This window comes from Denticeps clupeoides, chromosome 2, assembly GCF_900700375.1.
Source record: "Denticeps clupeoides chromosome 2, fDenClu1.1, whole genome shotgun sequence".
In the NCBI taxonomy this organism is placed as follows: domain Eukaryota; kingdom Metazoa; phylum Chordata; class Actinopteri; order Clupeiformes; family Denticipitidae; genus Denticeps; species Denticeps clupeoides.
This window is the reverse complement of record NC_041708.1, coordinates 24,220,641-24,241,175: the sequence shown is the minus strand read 5'-3', so window position 1 is coordinate 24,241,175 and position 20,535 is coordinate 24,220,641. Positions and strand designations below refer to the sequence as shown.

General features: G+C 40.9%; 1 protein-coding gene across 9 annotated transcripts in view; it reads left to right on the top strand.

Moving 5' to 3' along the window:
- The window catches only part of mpp7a (MAGUK p55 scaffold protein 7a), a 47,108-nt gene extending 41,476 nt beyond the window's left edge, over positions 1–5,632 (top strand). For all 9 annotated transcript variants that reach the window (XM_028966808.1, XM_028966806.1, XM_028966807.1 and 6 more), the window contains 6 exons: positions 319–489; positions 770–850; positions 1,126–1,219; positions 1,460–1,568; positions 1,728–1,871; positions 2,823–5,632. In XM_028966808.1, the coding sequence (XP_028822641.1) occupies positions 319–489; positions 770–850; positions 1,126–1,219; positions 1,460–1,568; positions 1,728–1,871; positions 2,823–3,002 (779 nt within the window). In that variant the 3' untranslated portion in view covers positions 3,003–5,632. The remainder of the gene's footprint in view (positions 1–318; positions 490–769; positions 851–1,125; positions 1,220–1,459; positions 1,569–1,727; positions 1,872–2,822) is intronic.
- Positions 5,633–20,535: the final 14,903 nt, after the last annotated feature.

Genomic DNA, 20,535 nt, shown 5'->3' with positions numbered 1-20,535 from the left:
TTGTGTCCATGCCCTTTGCCTGTGCCTTGTTTTTTTTCTCATGCATTGCTTTATAAATGAATTTAGACCATTTGTCCTGTGGTTCTCCCTTTGTCCTCCCTTTTTGGGGCCTTGTTTCATAGAGCAAATTTATGCAATAAGTTACACATGTAATATAAAGTAAGATGTGGTTACTCCTGCTCTTGGAGCCAAGAATACAGATGCAGGGCATCTGGAAGAAAATGTTCAGTGCAGGACCACTCAGTGTCATGTACTCAGTGTCAACACTTCTATTGAAGTGTTTCATTAAAGAATCATCTTTCTCTCTTCCACTTTCAGCTGCCCTGAGGAGGAGTTTCCGTCTCAGTCGGAGAGATAAGAAGACGAATAAGTCCATGTATGAATGTAAAAAGAGCGATTTGTATGACACGGCTGATGTGCCAACTTATGAAGAGGTGGCATCGTACCAGCGCCAGTCTGGCACCAAACACAGATTGGTGGTGCTAGTTGGTAGGTGTGTTTATGAATGTTTTTAAGATTTGATTTGTATATGTATTCCTCAGAAAGACTGAAAACTAAAACACAGAATCCAAGTAATAAATAAGTAATAATTAATAAAGGATTGCAAAAACACTGGATTTTTCATGCCTTTTGAATGTATATATTGCTTTTGGTAAATCTTGAATTACGTTATTCTGCACTTGTCAGTGCATTCCATGTAATAAAACAGTCTTACACCATTTTTTTTCACGAAATTTTTGTTCACTAAATTTTCCCCCTCTCTCTGCAGGTCCCACCGGAGTGGGTTTAAATGAATTGAAGAGGAAGTTACTGATTTCTGACCCACAGCACTTTGGTCTCACTATACCACGTACGTGTTCACATGCTGAAACCTGTTTTATATGCATTTGTTGAGTCATATTTTTTAAATAAGTTACGTAAAAAAAGAAGAAACGGCTGTTTGAAGATTTCTGAGCTAAAATTAGATATAAAAAAAAACATTAAAACAATTTATTATGATTATTGCATTTATTATATGAGTTTGTGCTTGTGACAACCAAATATTTTTACCCCTATTTTTTTAATTCAAAGGTTTAAGAATATATTCTCCTGAAATGTTCATTAATCATCATTCATCTCACACAGACACATCCAGACAGAAAAGAATGCAGGAGAGTGATGGAGTGGAGTACCACTTCATTTCCAGACACCTGTTTGAGGCAGACATCCACAACAACAAGTGAGTCTTACAGCTGGTGTGTGTGTGTGTGTGTGTGTGTGTGTGGAAAAGAAGAAAGGAGGAATATTACATTGTTTGATTTTATTTTTGATAATCCTCAGTATATCATATCAAACAATTTTTATTTTGGTCCACCTGTAATGATGGTTAAGTGTCTCTTGCTCCCTTCTGGTTCTCACTTCTCGATGTAAAACAATTAAAGTTTAAATATTAGCTTCTGACTCCATCACTGCCTCTCAGGTTTGTGGAGTACGGTGAATATAAGGGACACTACTATGGAACCAGTTTGGAATCGGTCCGTTCCGTTTTATCCAAGAATAAGGTGTGCCTTCTGGATGTTCAGCTTCATGTGAGTGTTTCTATGTTCCTACATCTCTGTAAATACAACATTGTTTCATGTATGCTATTAACTTATAATTACTATTTTTCCTGGAGCACCAGATAATGATCAACTTTTTGCCAATTCTCACCTCATCTTTCCATTTCTGATTCCGCCTTTCATCCTCAGACTATCAAGCATCTGCGCTCGGCTGAGTTTAAGCCCTTTGTTGTGTTTGTGAAGCCGCCTTCCATCGAACGTCTGAGAGAAACTCGAAAGAACGCCAAGATCATCTCCAGCAAAGAAGACAAGAACTCTGCTAAAGCACTCACGGTAACACACACGTACACTACAGTATCCCAGACATTCCCTCACGCACAATTGTGATTTGTGTTTGCACTGTGTGTTTTACATTAGTAAAATGAGTCTGTAGGACGGCAATCTGATCCCTGTCAGCTCATCCCACACATCTGGATGGAGCCACAGACACATTAAAGCAATTAGCACATTTACACGTGTGTGTATTATACTTCATTTTACTTGCATGTTTTACGGTGGTGTTGGCTGATGTCGTTCCTAGATAACATGACATTAAATCATGATGCTCAGTCGGACCTCCCATGACCTCACTTTCATGCCCATTCTGTCATGCTGCTTCCATTGCACTCAACTACAAAATGCCAGTGTGCAGTGTGTCTAACCCCTTTTACATGGGTTAGGGGCTTAAACAGACCAGAGTGCTTCTTCTGTTTTTACAAGTGGAACGTTCTCTTCTTATGTCTTCTTTTCTGTCATTAGTAAAAGAATCAGTCAAGAATCTTAGCGATATTTTAAAAGCAGAAGTCAGCGGTGGATCAGCAGCGTCTTCGCAGCCCTGCCTGCACTTTATATGAACCAATAAAACAGATTTTCCTTTGAGGGACTGATCTGCTCTTTAATATCCGTAGTGAGTGAGGAAAAACAGGACAGAAAAAGAGTAGAGAATGAAATAAAATCAAATCAAATCCGAAAATAGAGAACATATAAGATGGGATGAAAAATATGGGACAAAAAGATCTGACTGGATCATGCGTTATGACAACAGAACTCATATAATATGTTGTCATGGAGACAACATATCTGATTGCGTGTCTCGACCCTGACCTGTTCCTTGTCTTCCCTCCATTCATGACCTCCACTGTTTTGTCTCGTTGTTGTTTGTGTCTCTTCTTTACTCCCGTGTGTATGTGAAATAAGAATATAGAATGAAATTCGAATAAAAGAGATTTTGGCTTTGTGCTTCAGGAAGAGGACTTCCAGGAGATGATCAGCGCCGCCCGGCAGATGGAAGCTCAGTACGGGCACCTGTTTGAGAAAGTGATTGTGAACGATGACCTCACCACAGCCTTCGCACAGCTCAGGGAGGCGCTGAAGAAGGTGGAGGCCGAGACACACTGGATCCCAGTCAGCTGGACACATTCATAGCGGAGGACGAGAGAGTGGGGAAAAAAAGTAGAGATTTAAGAGAGAGTCAAGCCCAAAAATGATTCATGCGCCTAGCAAATTTAGATTTCAAGTGATCCTTTATTTAATAATTTTCTTCTGACTGGAAAGAATATGGATGTGTGTCAGAATATGTTATTACAATGTGCCATAAATTATAGTTAAAAAGTTCCAGACTTTTTAAATAGCATGTCCAAAGTATTCATACCCATTGACAATTATCACAGTCTTTGGGAAAATGTAAGCCTTGTTACCATTCCAAAGTTCTAAAGAATCCTATTAACCCTGGTTAATTGTCAATGGCTGTTTTAATGAACTCAATAGAGGAAGAAGAGCAATGTTAAAACAAAAGAGCTCAGTGCGGACCTGCAGACGCACATTATGGCTGCACACAATTCAGGAAAGGGCTACAAGGTGCCAACATCTCAAGGCAGTCGGTCCAACAGACACTGCATACTGCAGTTTCCACAGATTCCACAGATGCAGACCATGGAGGACACCACTTCTCCAAATAGGGCACACAAAAGCATGCTTGACCTTTAAAAAATCTCATCTGGACAAAGAAGAAGACTTCTGGTCTTCTGTTCTGTGATCAGTTAAAACAAAAATGGAATTGATTGGCCACGATGTAGCCTTCATTTTGCATGCACAAAGGTGAAGCATTCAACCCCAAGAACACAATCAGGCATGGTGGTAGGATCATAATGCTTTTGTGGTGTTTTTCAGCCAATTGTCCAGGCAACCTAATCAAAGTCAAAACCGAAAAAAGAGGACTACATCACGATTCTCAGGCAATCTGCAGAGAAACCTGGTCTTAGCTGGCAAAAATATTAAAGTGAAGTGATTGTCATTGTGATACAGTGGCGCACACAAAGAAATGTGTCCTCCGCTGGTAACCCATGGCCCTTAGTGAGCAGTTGGCAGCCATGAAAGGTGCTCGTGGAGCAGTGTGTTGGGACCTCAGTGACACCTTGATGGTTCGGGATTTGAACTCGCAACCTACCAATTACGAGTACGCTTCTTTACTCGCTAGAACACGTTTTTAATGTTTTGGAGCGGCCCAGTCAGAGTCCTGACTTGTGGAGGGACCTGAACATCAGGTTGATGAAGAAATGGAGCTTATTTCAAAAGGTGAATGGTCATAAATACCTGTTGAGGCATGCAAAAAAAAATTTTGATTACTGTGCTAGCCAACAAAGACTTTCCCATTGATTATTGAGAAGCTATATGAATAATTATGGACATGACATTTTTGACAATGATACTCCTTTTACATAATCTTACTTCTTCAAAATTTGCCAGGCATGTCGACAGATTTGGGCTTAACTGTATATTAAATTAATATCAAAGAAGAATGAAGGACTCATGGAGGAGCAGACCAGCCATGTGTTTTATATTTTTGTAGTTTGACTCTGTTAGCAGTAAAATGTGCCTCATTGTACCAACTGGTGATATGACACAAGTGGCTAGTTGGGCCGCACTGACAGACATTAATAAGCACTAAACTGCATGAGCCGAGTCCCAGGGGATTCCGGTCCGTCTGTTTTTATTGTGTAGTCCATAGAAACCAAAGGGATGAAAAATCTTTTATTGTGTTATTGATTTTTTTTTTTTTTTTTTTTAACCATGTGGTGTGGTTCATGGTTTACATGTACATATCTAACCTCGTATCTGCAGAGTCAGTTTTACTATGATTTTTGGGAACTTCATGTCTAGATCCTGTGGCGTTTTAATTTCACTGTGATTCTTCTCAAGCCAAGTGCCCACAACCTGACTCAGCGGTGAAGGGAGGAAGCACAACTGGAACGTAACCTAGAACATGCAAAACTGCATCACAGGCTTATAATAATGAGATGAGTATTTTAAATGGGATTGTTTCTTTTTGGTTAAGTGTTATTTAATTTGAAACATACACTGCCAGTCATAAGTTTGGACTCACCTACTCATTTATTTGGCTTGAATTCTTTACATTATTGAATGGAAGACACAGGGCTATGAAACAACACACACAATAGCAGACCACACTCTTGTCTTCTCTCCACCACATTAAATTAGACAACAGGGACGGTTTCCAGCAGTCCTGAAGGTTTATGCTGAGCACTTTCTTATTCTCCTGAATAAATACTAAAAAATACTAAATATGTTTCTTGCATTGAATTCATCAAAACAGTCACCATTTTAGTTTCCATAACTACTACAGAGTAAGTGCGTCCAAACTTTTGACTGGTAGTATATTTATAATATATTTTCTTGTGTTATTTTTTTTATTACATTTTTTTGGATCTAAAATTTTTAGAGGCTTTGTTACCCTGTGAACAGAGAAATGCGCTTTTCATACTTTTCATACCCAGACCGGAGATGAATAACATTCTTCTCCACCAGCCTGGGTAGAGTGAGCATTTTCAAGGTCCTTTTACTGAAAAATAATTCAAGAATGTAAAAGTCCAGGTCAAGACACCTCATTTGACCTCTATGTATCGCCCCTCTGGCTTTTGTTTTCTCTTCTCTTATAGAAAGTTTGTATATTAGTTCATTAATGTAAATTAAAACATATTTTCTTCCTGGTTTCTTGCTTCAGTCAAATCTTCAAATAAGATAATTATTTGTCTAAATGTGTTTGTACATACCTTATTCTTACCAACACTCAGCCACAACCTCAATAATCTCTAAGGTCTGATTAGGACAGGCCACTATTAATTAAATATTGATGGAGTGATCATTCACATCACTGCTAATTTCAATCAATACCAAAGATATTCAAAGATTTTCATGGTTTGAAATAAGATGTAAACCTCTTGTCATATTTTATCATTCTTTTTTTCAGAAATTTGTGAACACTAGAACCTGTCTTGCTTGGAACATTCCATCATTCTGTCTACCCATAGTCTTCCTCTTTCCCTTCCCATCTTGATGAATATTTTAGCATAAATATGTCTGTATGTTTTTTTTTTTTTTTGCAGACTGTCTTTTATATATATATATTAAATTTGTTATATGATGCTTTCTTTGTCTTAATGTTAATGAAACATACACAGGTATTTACAGAAATAATGTACAGGTGGTCACCCACAGCCGCGACCTGACACAATCGCGTCAAACAAGGGCGGATATCATGTACGTGGCTGTGCTGCAGAACCTCACAAAGCAGCTACAAGAAGTCACCTCTACGGTGCACATTTCTTATGAGAAGACAAGGCTGGAGAACAATGACCTGGTCCGGATGTTGTATGAAAGGACCACACCAGCATAAATTGCCTGCATTTTAACGTGTGGTTTTACGCAAAAATTACGCAAAATTTTTATGAAAAAAACACCACTTTGAACGGCGTTTATAAAGAATAAAACTAGCGCTGTTAAATTCAGAGCTCTTTACGCATAAAGAAAGATAAGAATGTGTTAAGTGCTGAAAAATAAAATGGCTGAGTGCTGTTGCTTGGATGGGTCCTGCAGGTTTCCAGGAAACCTCCTCCCCCAAATGGTGCAGGTCACAGAATCCCAAAAGTGTTTTCTAACAGGAAAACATACACTACACACAATATGTTAGGGATATTGTGAGAGACTTGGTGACGAAATACAGGCGTGAGGCCTGGTCCTGAGCAGGTATTCCCGATGTCGTTATAAATGATGTTCAAAGCAATGCTTAACACCACATGTTAAAATTCAGGCAATTTATGGCCCGTTTGGCCTTCCATAGAGGAGAACAAGGCGTGACGCAAGGAGAGCATTTTTGGTGAGACCGGGGAGAACCAGCGCTTGGTGGGACAATTTCATTAATGCCGTTGTGGTGGACAAAGAAAGGAGTGAACTTCTGCATGCCTAGAGCAACATTCCTTGCCATGGTTGAAGAACTTTGTCCAAACATCGAAGGGCAGACGACCAAATTGAGAGCACCAATTGAGTGTATAAAAAAGTCGCAATGATGACAAAGGGAAGCTAACACGTTACCCAACAATCACGGCGAAGCCATACCACAGTGGTTGGGGGCAGTTGACGGTACTCACATTGAAATCAAGCCGCCAACAAGCAGCGCCACGTAGTACATTAACAGGAAAGCTCAAAAAGAGGTTATTCTAATATCAACTGAATTTTTTTGGTCCCTTGACAACATTAATCAGGGCCTGATTCTGGATGTTGTGTGTACAGTAACCCACAAGACATGAGGGTGATGTATGTCCCGTAGAGGGACATACCCATTCTTCACAATGTTCTCAAGAAGATTGACAGGTTATTTAAGTGAGATTTTGGCCGGATACAAGGAGATCAGGGTCCGGCTTTTTCAGTCAGAGGAGATGTGTGACAACGCCACATCACACCCTGAATAACCAGCCAGACATATTTAGTAAATGTGCATGGGCCTGTATTTTAAAAAACGAGAGGAGCCGAGGTGACTAGGGCATTTGAAACTATTCTGAAGGACTGTAGAGAACCGCAAAAATTGCAGAACCAACCAGGGAAGAGTTTTCAAAACTTAAGGGCTAATTATGGGATCCACCATTTTGTCACCGGAAGTGAGCTAAAAGCTAGCATGGTCGAGCGTTTAGAATTATTAAGGGCAGGATGTTTCAGTATCTGACATTTACATTTACAGCATTTATCAGATGCCTTTATCCAATCAGTAGTAACAGGGACATTCCCCCCCTGGAGACACTCAGGGTTAAGTGTCTTGCTCAAAGACACAATGGTAGCAAGTGGGTCTTCTGGGTCTTCTGAGTGTGTTACCCACTAGGCTACTACCATCTGATCAATTGTAATAGATATATAAACGTGCTCCCTAATTTAATAAAATCCTACAACGGTAGTTACTACCAAAGGATTAGGCTGACCTCTGAAAATGAAGATCTGGTGTTTAAATTACTATATTGCACAAATGATGCAAAGCAGAAAAATACAAAACCGGTGATGTTGTAAGAGTTTCTACTCTTGGTTTCTACTCTTGGGTGAGTGTCTACTCACCCAAGCGGGTGAAATTGTCTCGAAGACCTTTCCAAATGTTTTTGGAGACGTTAAAGCTAACCAACCGCGATCACACTGGCAACCCAGAGAAAATTGGGAGAAACAACATTTTTAAAGATCTACTGAACACCACAAGCAAAAAAAACACTCTGGTATATCCTGCTTACCAGAGCTAATAAACTGTCCGTGTTGATTATGTTGTAAGAGTTATGTGTGAAATAAAATTCATGGTGTGGGACATCATGAACAAAAATCTGTGCGTCCACCATGTAATTATTTGTCTTCCTATACAGAGTCTTTAAAACAGCTATGAGAACAAGTAGCGTCCAATTATAGCATTGTATATTTACCTTAAAATAAAACACATTATATGCACATTAGTAAACATTCATTTATTAAACGTTCATGAACTGAAATGTGTTCATTTTAATTGCTTTCGCATTGCCAGTTTCCCTGCTAATGGTTCTATGACCCCCTCTTTGAATTCATTCACTTTTTTTCCCAAGTGGCCATGCCCAAACTCCTCTTTTTCATCCCTTCCTTTTTCCCTTTCACTCATAATGACTAATTTAACCTGTCCTCCGTTCCTCACATTTCAACATTCATTCAAAATTTCACGACACATCTTGGCCATGCCATCTTAGCATTTTTGATGATAGCATGCTAATTTTTCAAATGCTCCAGACATTACCCAATTTCATGTAGCACATTGTGACAGCATGTTGCTCTCACACCTCTGTAACTGGACTAGGTGTGATTAGGGCCTGTTAGTCTTATATGCTGGACTGGTAAAACTCATCTTAAACAACCATGGGGATAAACCTCAGTAAAATATCTTTTATTTGTATTAATTTATCTGAAATATATTTATACATATATGTAAATATTCATTTGTGTGTGTGGGGATGGTGCTTTGCTCAGTGGCACATCAGAGGATCGGGATTCAAACCAGCAACCTTCTTATTATGCTGATAAATGCTGTAAATGTTATTATGGGGCCGCTTCCTTAACCGCTAGGCCACCACTGCCCCAGTAGTAATGGCAGAGGGAATGAAGTGATTGTCATTGTGAAACACAGCACACGCTGATACAACAAAATGTGTCCTCTGCTTTTAACCATCACCCTTGGTGAGCAGTAGGCAGCCAAGACAGGCACCCTGGGAGCAGTGTGTGGGGACGGTACTTTGTACAGTGGCACCTCGGGGTGCCACCTTGGTGGCTGGGGATTGGCCAATTATGGGTCCGTTTCCTTTACCTGGTAGGCCACCACTGCCACCACCACCACTGTGTTAGTGGGAGGGGGTGTGGGGCGTGTCAAAAGTCACCAAATTGCTCCCTACACACAAATCTGAGAGTCTGAGAGAATCTGAAGCCAACATTCCAGCAGCAGGGATTTATCAGAGTGGATGGTGAGGAGCTGAGCCTTATATGAGAGAGGATGGGGTGCGGGGTGTGTCAAACAGTGCTGTGTCCAAGGGGGGAAGAACAGAAATGTGTTAAACAATGATCAAACTTAAGCAATGAAAAGGTTTTTTTTTTTATCATATTTGATCATATGCATTGTTTCCTGATTAAATCTAAAATAAAAAAGCATAATAATGTTTATAATTAACACCATGGTTCTTTTGTCTGCTTTTAGACCTTTTAAAGAAATGCATAAAAACAGTTGCATTAAAAATAGCAAGAAAAACAATAAATAGAAGAAAAACACAGTATTATGAACATTTGGGATGAACTCATGGGTAATAATGCATAAGGCTCAGCTTCTTGACCAGGTTTTGAGGAATGATGTTGTTGAATGCTGAACTGAAGTCTATGAACAGTATTTGTGCGTAGGTGTCCTTATTGTCCAGGTGGGTGAGGGTCAGATGCAGGGTTGTGGGGATGGTATGTCCGTGAAGCGGTTCAGATGATCCATGGGTCCAGGGAGGAGGGCAACAGGGTCTTTGTATGTTTCATGACCAGCCTCTCAAAGCCCTTCATCATGATGGGTGTAAGTGCAACAGGATGATAATCATCGAGACACGACACTGAAGACTTCATCGGCACGTGCACGATGGTGGTGGACTTGAGACAAGTTGGAACTATAGTGGTGCTCAGTGAGATGTTGAAGGTGTCAGTGAGAACATCTGGCAGCTGTTCTGCACATTCTCTGAGCATCTACCAGGGATGTTGTCTGGTCCAGCAGCCTTTTGAGGGTCAACTCTTTGAAGAGTTTTCCTCACGTCTGCACCTCATCACTGTTCTGTGTGTCAAATCGTGCATAGAAGTCATTCAGAGCATCTGGTAGGGTGAGGTCACTCTCACATGCAGAGGTTTTTGTCATGTAGTGGCTCGAGACGGTTTGAAGCAGTTGAGGAAGATGTAAAACACACAAATAATAATGATTAAAAAGAGAACATGTCAACAATGTTCATGTTGATATGTGGTGGAAGTACTGGGCGTTGGTCTCTACCAGCGAGTTTCTCAACACACATCATGTCATTGGTTCATGAAAATTAGGAGATTCTGCAATACATTCATAGCATTTGCCAGATGCTCTTGTACAGAACGGTTTCCATAAGTGGTTTAAAATGTCCATCATTTGAACCCCCCAACGTCTGTTGACTCACAGCTGGCTAAATATGTGTTTTTGTGTCTGAGAAAGTGTTTTATTAAAAATCCTTCCTAATTTCTTTGAGTCGGATTCAAACCAGCAACCTAAGGATGAAAGTATTAGACTCTACAGTCCACCACTCTACCAACTGAGCTACCTCTGCCTGGAGGCCATATAAAGTATTTCATATAATACAACATGTGGTTTGCGCATATTTAGCATGTAATTATTCGTTTTTATTCATTTCTTTGGCCACATGAGTTTTTTGCTCACACCTCGCTCATTTACTCTCTCACCTGTGAGACTTTTGCTTTTGCTGTTGGCTTTGCAAGTTACACCGCCCCCTTTCTCTCTGCGCTGCCAGTATGGAATTATATTTGCGCCACATTATAATCCGAGTAAACAAAGATGTAAACCGAGCAAACAAAAATGTATTCTGTGCATTTTATTCATTTCTTCTATCACAAAATGCTGCTGTTTTTTTGCTCTCTTTAGCTCGCTTGCTCGGTGTCTCACTTGAAAGCAAATTTGATTAGTTGTGACACCCCACAGCACAACACCCAGTGAAATGTGGTCAGTGCTTTTAACAGCATGACAGGTGCCTGGGGAGCAGTGTGTGGGGACGGTGCTTTGCTCAGTGGCACCTTGGCGGCTGGGAATTCGGACCGGCAACCTTCTGATTATGGGTCTGTTTCCTTATCCTGCTGCCCCACTTCTGTGTTCGCTCAACTGAAAAAAAAAGCCCTAAAGCTGGGCAACCCATAGAGGTGTTCTCTTGTTCTCCACTCTGAGTATCAGTTTTAACTCTGGGCTTTGTATAGCCCCCTCACTCTGTGAGGCTTACAATTACAATTCACCATGCAAGAAACAACTTCAAATGTTAAATGTCTAAAAGTCGACATGACATTCTTTACTGTACGACGTGTATAAGTCTCGAAAAGCTGGGCTGAATACGTCTTCAGTTCTTCCACTCCATCAACTGAGCTATCAAAGGGATTAAAGATGACTTTCCACAGGCCGGAGCTCCACCGTGAATACATTTGCATGCCATTGTCACCACGTTTCTTAAGGTAATTTACCTTTCTTTCTTAAGGTAAAATAGAACTTCATCTAATCGACTTTTTTAAAATGTCAGCGTACATTAAAAATGAATACCTCTTTCAAGTCGGATTTGAACCAGTGACCTAAGGATATCAGTAGAAACTCTACAGTCTTCCGCTCTACCAGCTGTGCTGTTGAAGGGATTGTGACAAGCTAAATAGTACACGCCCCGAGAATACTGCCTCTGCCGGGTGGCAGGACGCAGTGTTTAGTTCACTGCTTTTGTCTCACACTGTAATAAACAGACCCGCCGAAAACGCAAGATCAAAGAAATTTTGAGATTTTGAACAGTGAGATGTTTGAGAGAGGAAAAGAATCCACTTCCTTTGAGCGACTTAAGGAGGAGAGCATAGGCCCTACAGGCCTCTGCTCTTCCAACTGAGCTGTCGAAGGGGTTAAATTGTGAGCACAAACACATCTACAAATACGCAGTGTTTCTGTAAATTGTAAATTACAGTTACTTATCAGATGAGCGTGTAATCTGTTTGTCTGGTGCTCTGCACACCACTGCCTCCTGGTGTCCTTGTGCAGCAATTTGTATAGGGGTGCCAGCACCTTGGAGAGATCCTGGAGAACTTTTGCATAATACTTCACCATGCACATAAAGGATGTCAGTTCTGTGGTATCTTTATAGCTCTCACCTTCTTCTCTACTGGGCAGAGCCCTTCAGCTGTGATATTACGTTCCATATGTTCCTCTTCCAAGATGGCGCCGGTGAGGTCGGCACCATTTTTGTCTCCAAAGCATTTCACTGCATATCATGCCTGTGTCAGTAATTTAAACAATTTTTGAAGAATTCTAAGACATTCATAGCCTTGGACACTCTCATGTATTCTCAAAATTGACATTCCTCAACATTCCTGATTCTACTGTAAATAATAATAATTGATGAGCTTCAAAAACAAGATCCTCTTCAGGCCTGCAACAGTCTTTTAAAAACCAATCAATGCAAAAAGACAAGCTTTGCACAATACATTCCCATAAAAGAAACTAGGGTGACTAGGGTGATGGGTTAAAAGCAGAGGACACATGACAATCACTTCACTTTACTACACTCATGTAGACAACACACTATCTACAATGTTAAGAAATAAATGCTAATCCAGCACTATCCATAATGGAGCTAATTAGTAATTATTTCAAAAAACTTACTGATATTTCCATACTTGGAGATGTCGGTGGAAAGATGATGTTGCGTTTTTTGCAGAGAAACTGAAAAAAATGAAGAGATGAAACAAGCCCTCTCAAGTGAAAGACTGCAGCACAGCGCACAGTGACACAACGAAATGTGTCCTCTGCTTTTAACCATCACCCTTGGTGAGCAGTGGGCAACCATGACAGGCGCCCGGGGAGCAGTGTGTGGGCTGAGCAGTTGCTCAGTGGCACCTCGGCCAGATCGGTATTCGAACCGGCAACCTTCTGATTACGGGGCCCGCTTCCTTATAACCGCTAGGCCACTAGGCCACCACTGCCCCTACATTGATGCCACTGGATCTTCCCTCCCTCCAATTTAGATATCATTTCCAGCGTTAAAATGACATAGGACCATCCTTGAATGGCCACACTGTCATTAGTTTTAACGTGTACAACCAATATTTCTGGCATCAGCCACACCTGCAGATGTGGTGGGGTTCAGTGAAATGTCACTCTTACCTGTCTTCAAACATCGAGAGGAATGTCAGTGTCTCATTAATAATTTGTTGTTATTATTTGCTCATACTTGTGGAAGAAAAGATTTGATATATGGCACAGATATTTCAATAAACTGATTTAGCTTATTTGGAGAGAGAGGTCACTATAATGTGAGAATGTCAGTCATACTGTGGTAATGAAATATGACTGAGACTACTTGTTCTGTATCAAGTGCTCCTCCACACTGCTGGTACTCATGCCTATTGGAGAACTAGTAGTATACTAGTATACTGTGTTCTTTTTTTTTCTTTAATCTAATGACCCCGCACAGTCAGGCACATTACAGGCACTGCTTTTCTCTACTTAAAAAAGATAACCCGCAGCACTCCTGCACTCACATTCATTTCCGTTGTCAGAGCTCCCTCTAGCTACAAAGCAAGAACATGCTTATCAATAAAACAAATGGTGGGCAGAAAACAGAAAAAACTGAATGGAAATGCAAATATTACTATGACAAGATCTAATTAACTTATTAACTGAATAAGTTAACAATGGATAAGGAAATTCTGTTTTTTATTCTAGTCTGAATTGTATTCATTTTGATTTCTGATTTTAATGAACTAATGAACGTTTGACTTTAATTTAGCACTAAGCTAAAATAATTTAATAACACTGTGTTCCTGTTTCTGTGAATTTGTGTTCAGCCATTAGATGAAAACAAGCTGGTGAAGGACCATTATCCACAGGGTTGTGGGAGTTTGGGGTAAAATTACCACTTTCCTTCGTGTGTAATATTTCCCAATTATTTGAGTGTTATTCACATATTACTGTTGTTCTGAAATGTGATAAAACTGGCCAATGTACCATCGCCTGACAGTTGGGATCAATGTTGCTCCTGTCAAAACCAATGGGTGCCACATCATAATATGACATTTTGCATCATCCAATTAATTGCTGTGGTAAAGGTTGCAGGGAATATCAGGATGGGCCTCCGCAACCTTGAAAGAATTGTGTTTTGCTCCAACCAGCAGCGTATGTGAAGAAGTGAAGTGAAGAAGTACGTTTAGAGAAAGACCCTGACGGACTTACAAAGGCCATCTTAGTGCATTTTGTAATGGTAGCTCACCTTACTCTGTCCAATTGAGCTGGAGCTCACATCGATCCTGATGATGACATCTGGCACTGACCAGGCACGTGCATTCAACACAACATGTGCTCAAAAACCCTTGCAAAGATAATGCTTAGTGTCTTTATGTGTGTGTGTTTACACACTAATGCCAGGTCAAGGGGTGCTTTTTTATTTATAATTTTTTTATTTATATTTAACAGAAATTTCACTTATTGTAGTGTTATGGCCACTAGTGGCTGCCACTCATCTTTGTGACCTGCGGTTCACCTACTGCCTGTGTATTTTTGGTGCTATAGAATGAGCCTCAGTATCCAGACAAAACTGGTACACTTTACTCAAAATTGAGTTTGCCGCTGTTGAAAATGCATACATGAAAATTTCCATTGATATTTGCATCAGGTAATGACGCTAAATTGACTCATACATAACCTCCTCTGGCCAGTCAGAGTACCAACAACCTATCTGAGATAGAATCAAGTCTCTCTCACACATCCGCACTTCCTTAAGGTGTTTGGCCATAGAACCTGTATATGCATGAGAAAAAAACTCAAATGTGGTACAAATGTGAAACTAAAATGTGCAACATCCTGGGAAGACAACATTTTAAAGCCCAAGGCCAAGGCAACGCCGAGATGGCTTGCAAATAAAAAAAAAAAGTCAGGGTCTCAGTGATTTCTGTCCTGTTAGGATTCTGCAGAATATTTGCCGCCAGCAGCTTTCATTCAACCAAGCCAAACTAATCAGGAGGCAGCTGCTCTGCCAAGCAGGGACCATCAACCAAATGTTTTTCATTCTGCTACATTGTGAAGTGAGGGCATGTTCCACAACCTCTGTGATATATAATGCCCTTTACATAAATATAAACCGGTGGTAAATTAATTTCATATTTGGGGAATTTAAAAGGCATCAATCCTTTATGAATATGAACAAAATTATACAATAGCATTTTGAAATGACTATTTCTGATTTGTTGAGCATGATACTCTTCCTTTTTGAAAGCATTTCGGTGAATTGTAAGACAAATAACACGTGGAATGAAATAGTTGGTTTCTAACCACAGTCTGTATGTGTGAGACAGAGAAGGTCAGACTCTTTAAATTTCTTTTGGTAGTTTTATTCAGTGAAAGGGAGATAATCATAGAAAGCAGGGTGCCTGTGGAAACAGATCATATCATCTGGAGCTACACGGAGTGAACTGACAACGCAAGGGTATAGAATCTCATTGCTATTGAACCATCTTATAATAACCATCTTATAATAATTATACTAGCACATTTTATGAAAGGATTGGGCATACTTTTCAGACATTCAGACATTAGACATTGCTTCTCTGCATTTAACCCTTCACCCTTGGTGGGCGGTTAACAGTGGGCAGCCATGACAGGCGTCCGGGGAACAGTGTGTGGGGACGGCACCTTGGTGGACCGGGATTCGAACTGGCAACCTTCTGACTACTGGACCGCTTCCTTAACCGCTAGGTCGCCACTGCCCCAATACTAATCCCAACAATGAGCTACACATGTCACCATCCACCTTTACAATTATGAGACCTCTCCGCCAATTTGAGGCAGTAAACCCAATTCTCATAAAATCATGAAGTTTAATGTTGTTTTTGCCAAACAATTATATGGCACATTGAAGTTCCACTTCAATGTGCCAAATTCACAACTTCTCGCTGCTGCTTTATTTTCAATCCATGTGCCCCATGTGCTCCAGTGCACCCATTATTTTTACCATTATAGATTAGCAATTTAAATGATAGAGAACTCCTTAGTGCTTCTTTTTATTTAAAGACAACCTAAGAGGAATAAACAGCCTCCCCTGGATCCTTCTGGGCCAATGAAGTGAAAATGAGGAAGTTTCATTTCAATAGCTGGAGGAATAATCCCATAATTCTGCCTTTGCTGGTTATCTTGTCTGAATGACTGAGGGCACACAGACCACTATATAAATGGAGACTTAGGTCTAGATCTTGAGTTACCTGAGAACTTTTTGGGGGTGCCCAAACTTCTGTGTGGTGTTCAAGATGAAATCCACAGAAACAGCGATTCAACAGCTTCTACTATTTTATCTCACCACCTACATTCACCTGCTCATCCACTGACAGCCCTGGGTGGGACTACAGCCTGCTACTGGGCGCACACCCTCACACCGACAGGCTATTCAGAGACACCAACCCACTCTGTGTACATACTTTGTATAAAGTGAAGTGTCACTTGTGATACACAGCAGCACAGCACACGGTGCACACAGTGAAATTTGTCCTCTGCGTTTAACCCATCACCTTGAGTGAACAGTGGGCAGCCATGACAGGCACCCAGGGAGTGGTGTGTGCGGACGATGCTTTGCTCAGTGGCACCTTGGCAGACCGGGATTCGAACCAGCAACCTTCTGATTACAGGGTCGCTTCCTTAACTGCTAGTCCACCACTGTATGGTGAGAGGAATCTGAGAAACCGAAGAAGACCCACATGGGGAGAGCATGCGGGACCTGTATTAAATCCCTGGAGCATATTGGCTTGATAATAATAAAATAGAGATATTAATTGTAAGAATACATTTTATCCAACAGATGTCAGTATGGCACCAGGTTCCAGACTTCTGTATTAGAAAGAATCATAAAGTGATTCATGAACATAAGTTTGGCCTCTGACTAGAATTGAATAAAGAATGCACCTAGTAATTGGCATCTCATTAATCAGTCATGTCTACAGGCCCTTTTGGCCTCTGACTTGACGTTCAGTTTCTAAATCAGGGGAGCTTCTTCAAGCATGCTTTGAGAAAATTGCAATTTTAACCTGTTTATAGTTGTTGTTTTTCTCTCTTGCTTTGAGGGCTGGTTTGTATCTGAGCCAAAACATTCAATAATAATAAGTATGTGTGTAGTATGTAGCATTGTCAACCCCTGCCTCCCCACAAAGTATCATATTGAGGAGTTTGAGGACAAAGCCAGTATATATTTCTTAATATGGCATGACACACTTTTTAATATCGTTTTTGTGGGTTGTCGTTGCCTTCTCAATGTGTGACATGGCTAGTAGATGGGGATATTTGACAAAGATATTTGAATGTTGATCTGGTCGAACAAGCAAAGAAATTTTATAAAATGTAATGAATAAATTAGCATTGGTTAGACCAATGACATGTCAACTGCATTAAAAACAGTGTCTGTAACATCACTATGCGGAGGTACGGCCTCCTGTGTTGAAAGTGAAAGTGACTGTCATTGTGAGGCACAGCACACAGTGCACACAACAAAATGTGTCCTCTGCTTTTAACCCATCTCCCTAGTCAGCAGTGGGCAGCCATGAAAGGTGCCCGGGGAGCAGTGTGTTGGGATGGTGATTTGCTCAGTGGAACCTCAACCTTGTATCGGGGTTCTAACCAGCAACCTTCTGATTATGGGGCCTCTTCCTTAACTTCTAGGCCACCACTGCCCCATGTTAGCTGTCAGACTAAAGTCAGGGCTGAAGGTGAATGTGTGTGTGTGTGTGTGTTTGTTCCTGAACACAGCCTCCTCACCAGCCTAGTTGGTAAATCTTTCACTGTTCCTACTGGATGCTTCATGCTATCCTTGCATTTGAGCCTGCATCTGCAGAATTTGATGCAGTTTGCCACAAGGCTCCTCCCTCAGATGTACATGCTTCCTCCATGATCTCTGCATGTCTGACTAACATTTAAATCTAGAATTGCGGCCCATCATCAAAATTTCAATCATCAAAAGAGGCACTCTGCGTGCTGTACAGAGTTATTAGCAATCTGCAGAATGTACACCCTGACTGACAGTTCATTGTCACCGGAATTGTAACCAGCTGCATCACTAGCTGGTTTGGGAACTGCACCATTCATTCCACAGGCATCCAGACACCTGAACACTCAGGGACTGTCCACTCTGCACTGACACGCACACTACCTCTGTTATATTGAGTAATATTATCTGTCTGAAATATTATCTATTAATGCATTGTTCCAGTATTTACACTATTTTACTTTTCACATTTATAATTTTTTGTCTTGCACTCTTGCACTGCCTGAGTCCCCTGTTTGAACTTTATATAGCCCAGTTTGTATGTGTTGCACATGTGAAACTTTGTGTAACTTTGTTTAGTTGTTTAAATGTTGCATGTAGCACCAGGTTCCAGAGAAACGTTGTTTTGTTTCACTATGTCTAACATGTATGTGGCTGAAATGACAATAAAGCTCAACTTCAACTTCTATCAGCTACCTCTGAGTGCCATCAAACCTCTACAACAAATACAGAATGCAGCATCATGACTGGTTTTCAACCTTCCCAAATTCCCAAACAGCACCCCACTGCTACCTGGTGGCAATGGTTCCTTGGCAGGTAAGGAAGTGGACCCGTAATCTGAATCCCACTGAGCAAAAGTATCATCCCCGCACACTGCTCTCCGGGCGCCACACTCCTATCATCACTGTCCTTTGTTCCATTTTTAACTCTCCTGCCAGACCTCTCTTAGCATTTATTAGACAGGCTGCTCCCCGCAGTGCTGTAAATTGGAAGGGGCTTTAAAACGGAGAGCCCTGGGTTCCCGCTCGGATCGCACTCTGAGTGGACCATTGTCAGGTCTCCTGTGTGTTAATCCCATCAAGAGATGCACTCATGCAGAGGCATTTATGTGTCAAGAGGCAGCTCTTGTGCTGTTTATTTACCACACATCAGTTCAAAATGCATGAACTTTCCTCTAGATCCAAGCAGAACATGCCTGTGCAGTAAAAGCCTTTTTAAAACAGGGCCTTTAAAAACATGCTTAAACTGTTCTGGCACTGATGTGCAAGCAGGGTAGCAATTCCTGATACAAATATTTTATAGTGACTTCAGTGGATGTTCGTCTGTTTGTACCATTCTTGTATATGATAAATATTCACTGAACATGTGGTGCTAATTTTGTTAGTTTGCTGATCAGAGGTCAAGGTCATTGTGGCCTCCAATGGATCGGATTAGAATTAAGTTTTGTCCCCTCATATTCTCGTCACAGGACGTCTCAGGAATTCCCTGAGGCATGTACCTCAGACTGAGAACGAACAATCACTTGAACTCAAGAAAGACTTGAATGGATCGTGGAGGTTGGTTACCAGGTTGGTTTCCAGCATTGTGCTGGAACCATTCAAAACAAAAAAAGGCAGTGCCATTATAGTCCACATGGGTCAAGTTCGACTGAAACATGTACATGTACATGTGGCAGAGGAAACTTTCTAATCTACAAAACCAGACAACTGTGACCATGTCTGAGACTTACTCTAAAAGAAACAGCCTTGCCAAGATAGCGGTCATGCTGGTATGTGTGCACGTGTCATGTCTCTGGTTGTGAAGCAGGAATGCTGACTTCCTTATCTTCACAATTCCTCGGCCCGTGTTATCTTAATTTCCCAGACATATCATTAACTTTCTGGAGCTCCTTCATCTTTTTTTGCACTTAAAAACAAGCAAGCTGTATCTAGTCCAAGGCTAACATTGCTGTATCGCAGGTGTGTGTGTGTGTATGTGTCTATGTGTGAGCATGGTAGATAGAGATTGTGGCATGTGTGTCTTCAGTGGATGTTTCAGGCCCCGGTGGTTGTGGGTAATTACAGCTTTCTCTGGACTCTTGGTTATTTCTACACTGTATTCTACTTCTTCCTTTTTTTTTATCTCCCCACATCTTTCAACATTTCAGGATACTTGAACTCGGTTCGTGTTCTATTTCTACATCTGTTCTCTCACCCACATAGATAAGCTACACAGAGTGCAAAAATCCTAACCCGACCTTTGACTTGACAGTCCTACCACACATCAAGATGCCCGCCCTGCTCATCCTGTCCATCAGCTACGGGACTTTTAAATGGTCATTTTCATTTCCTCATTCATGTGTATTTTTTATTATTTTAGGGAGCAGATTGCAGCCATGAAAGGCGCATGGGGAGCAGTGTGTGGGGACGGTACCTTGAACCTCAGCGGTATCCCCTTTATTGGGGATGTCTTACTAATTGCCTATAATTTCCACCTGTTGTCTATTCCATTTGCACAACAGCGTGTGAAATTGATTGTCAATCAGTGTTGCTTCCTAAGTGGACAGTTTGATTTTACAGTATTGTGATTGATTTGGT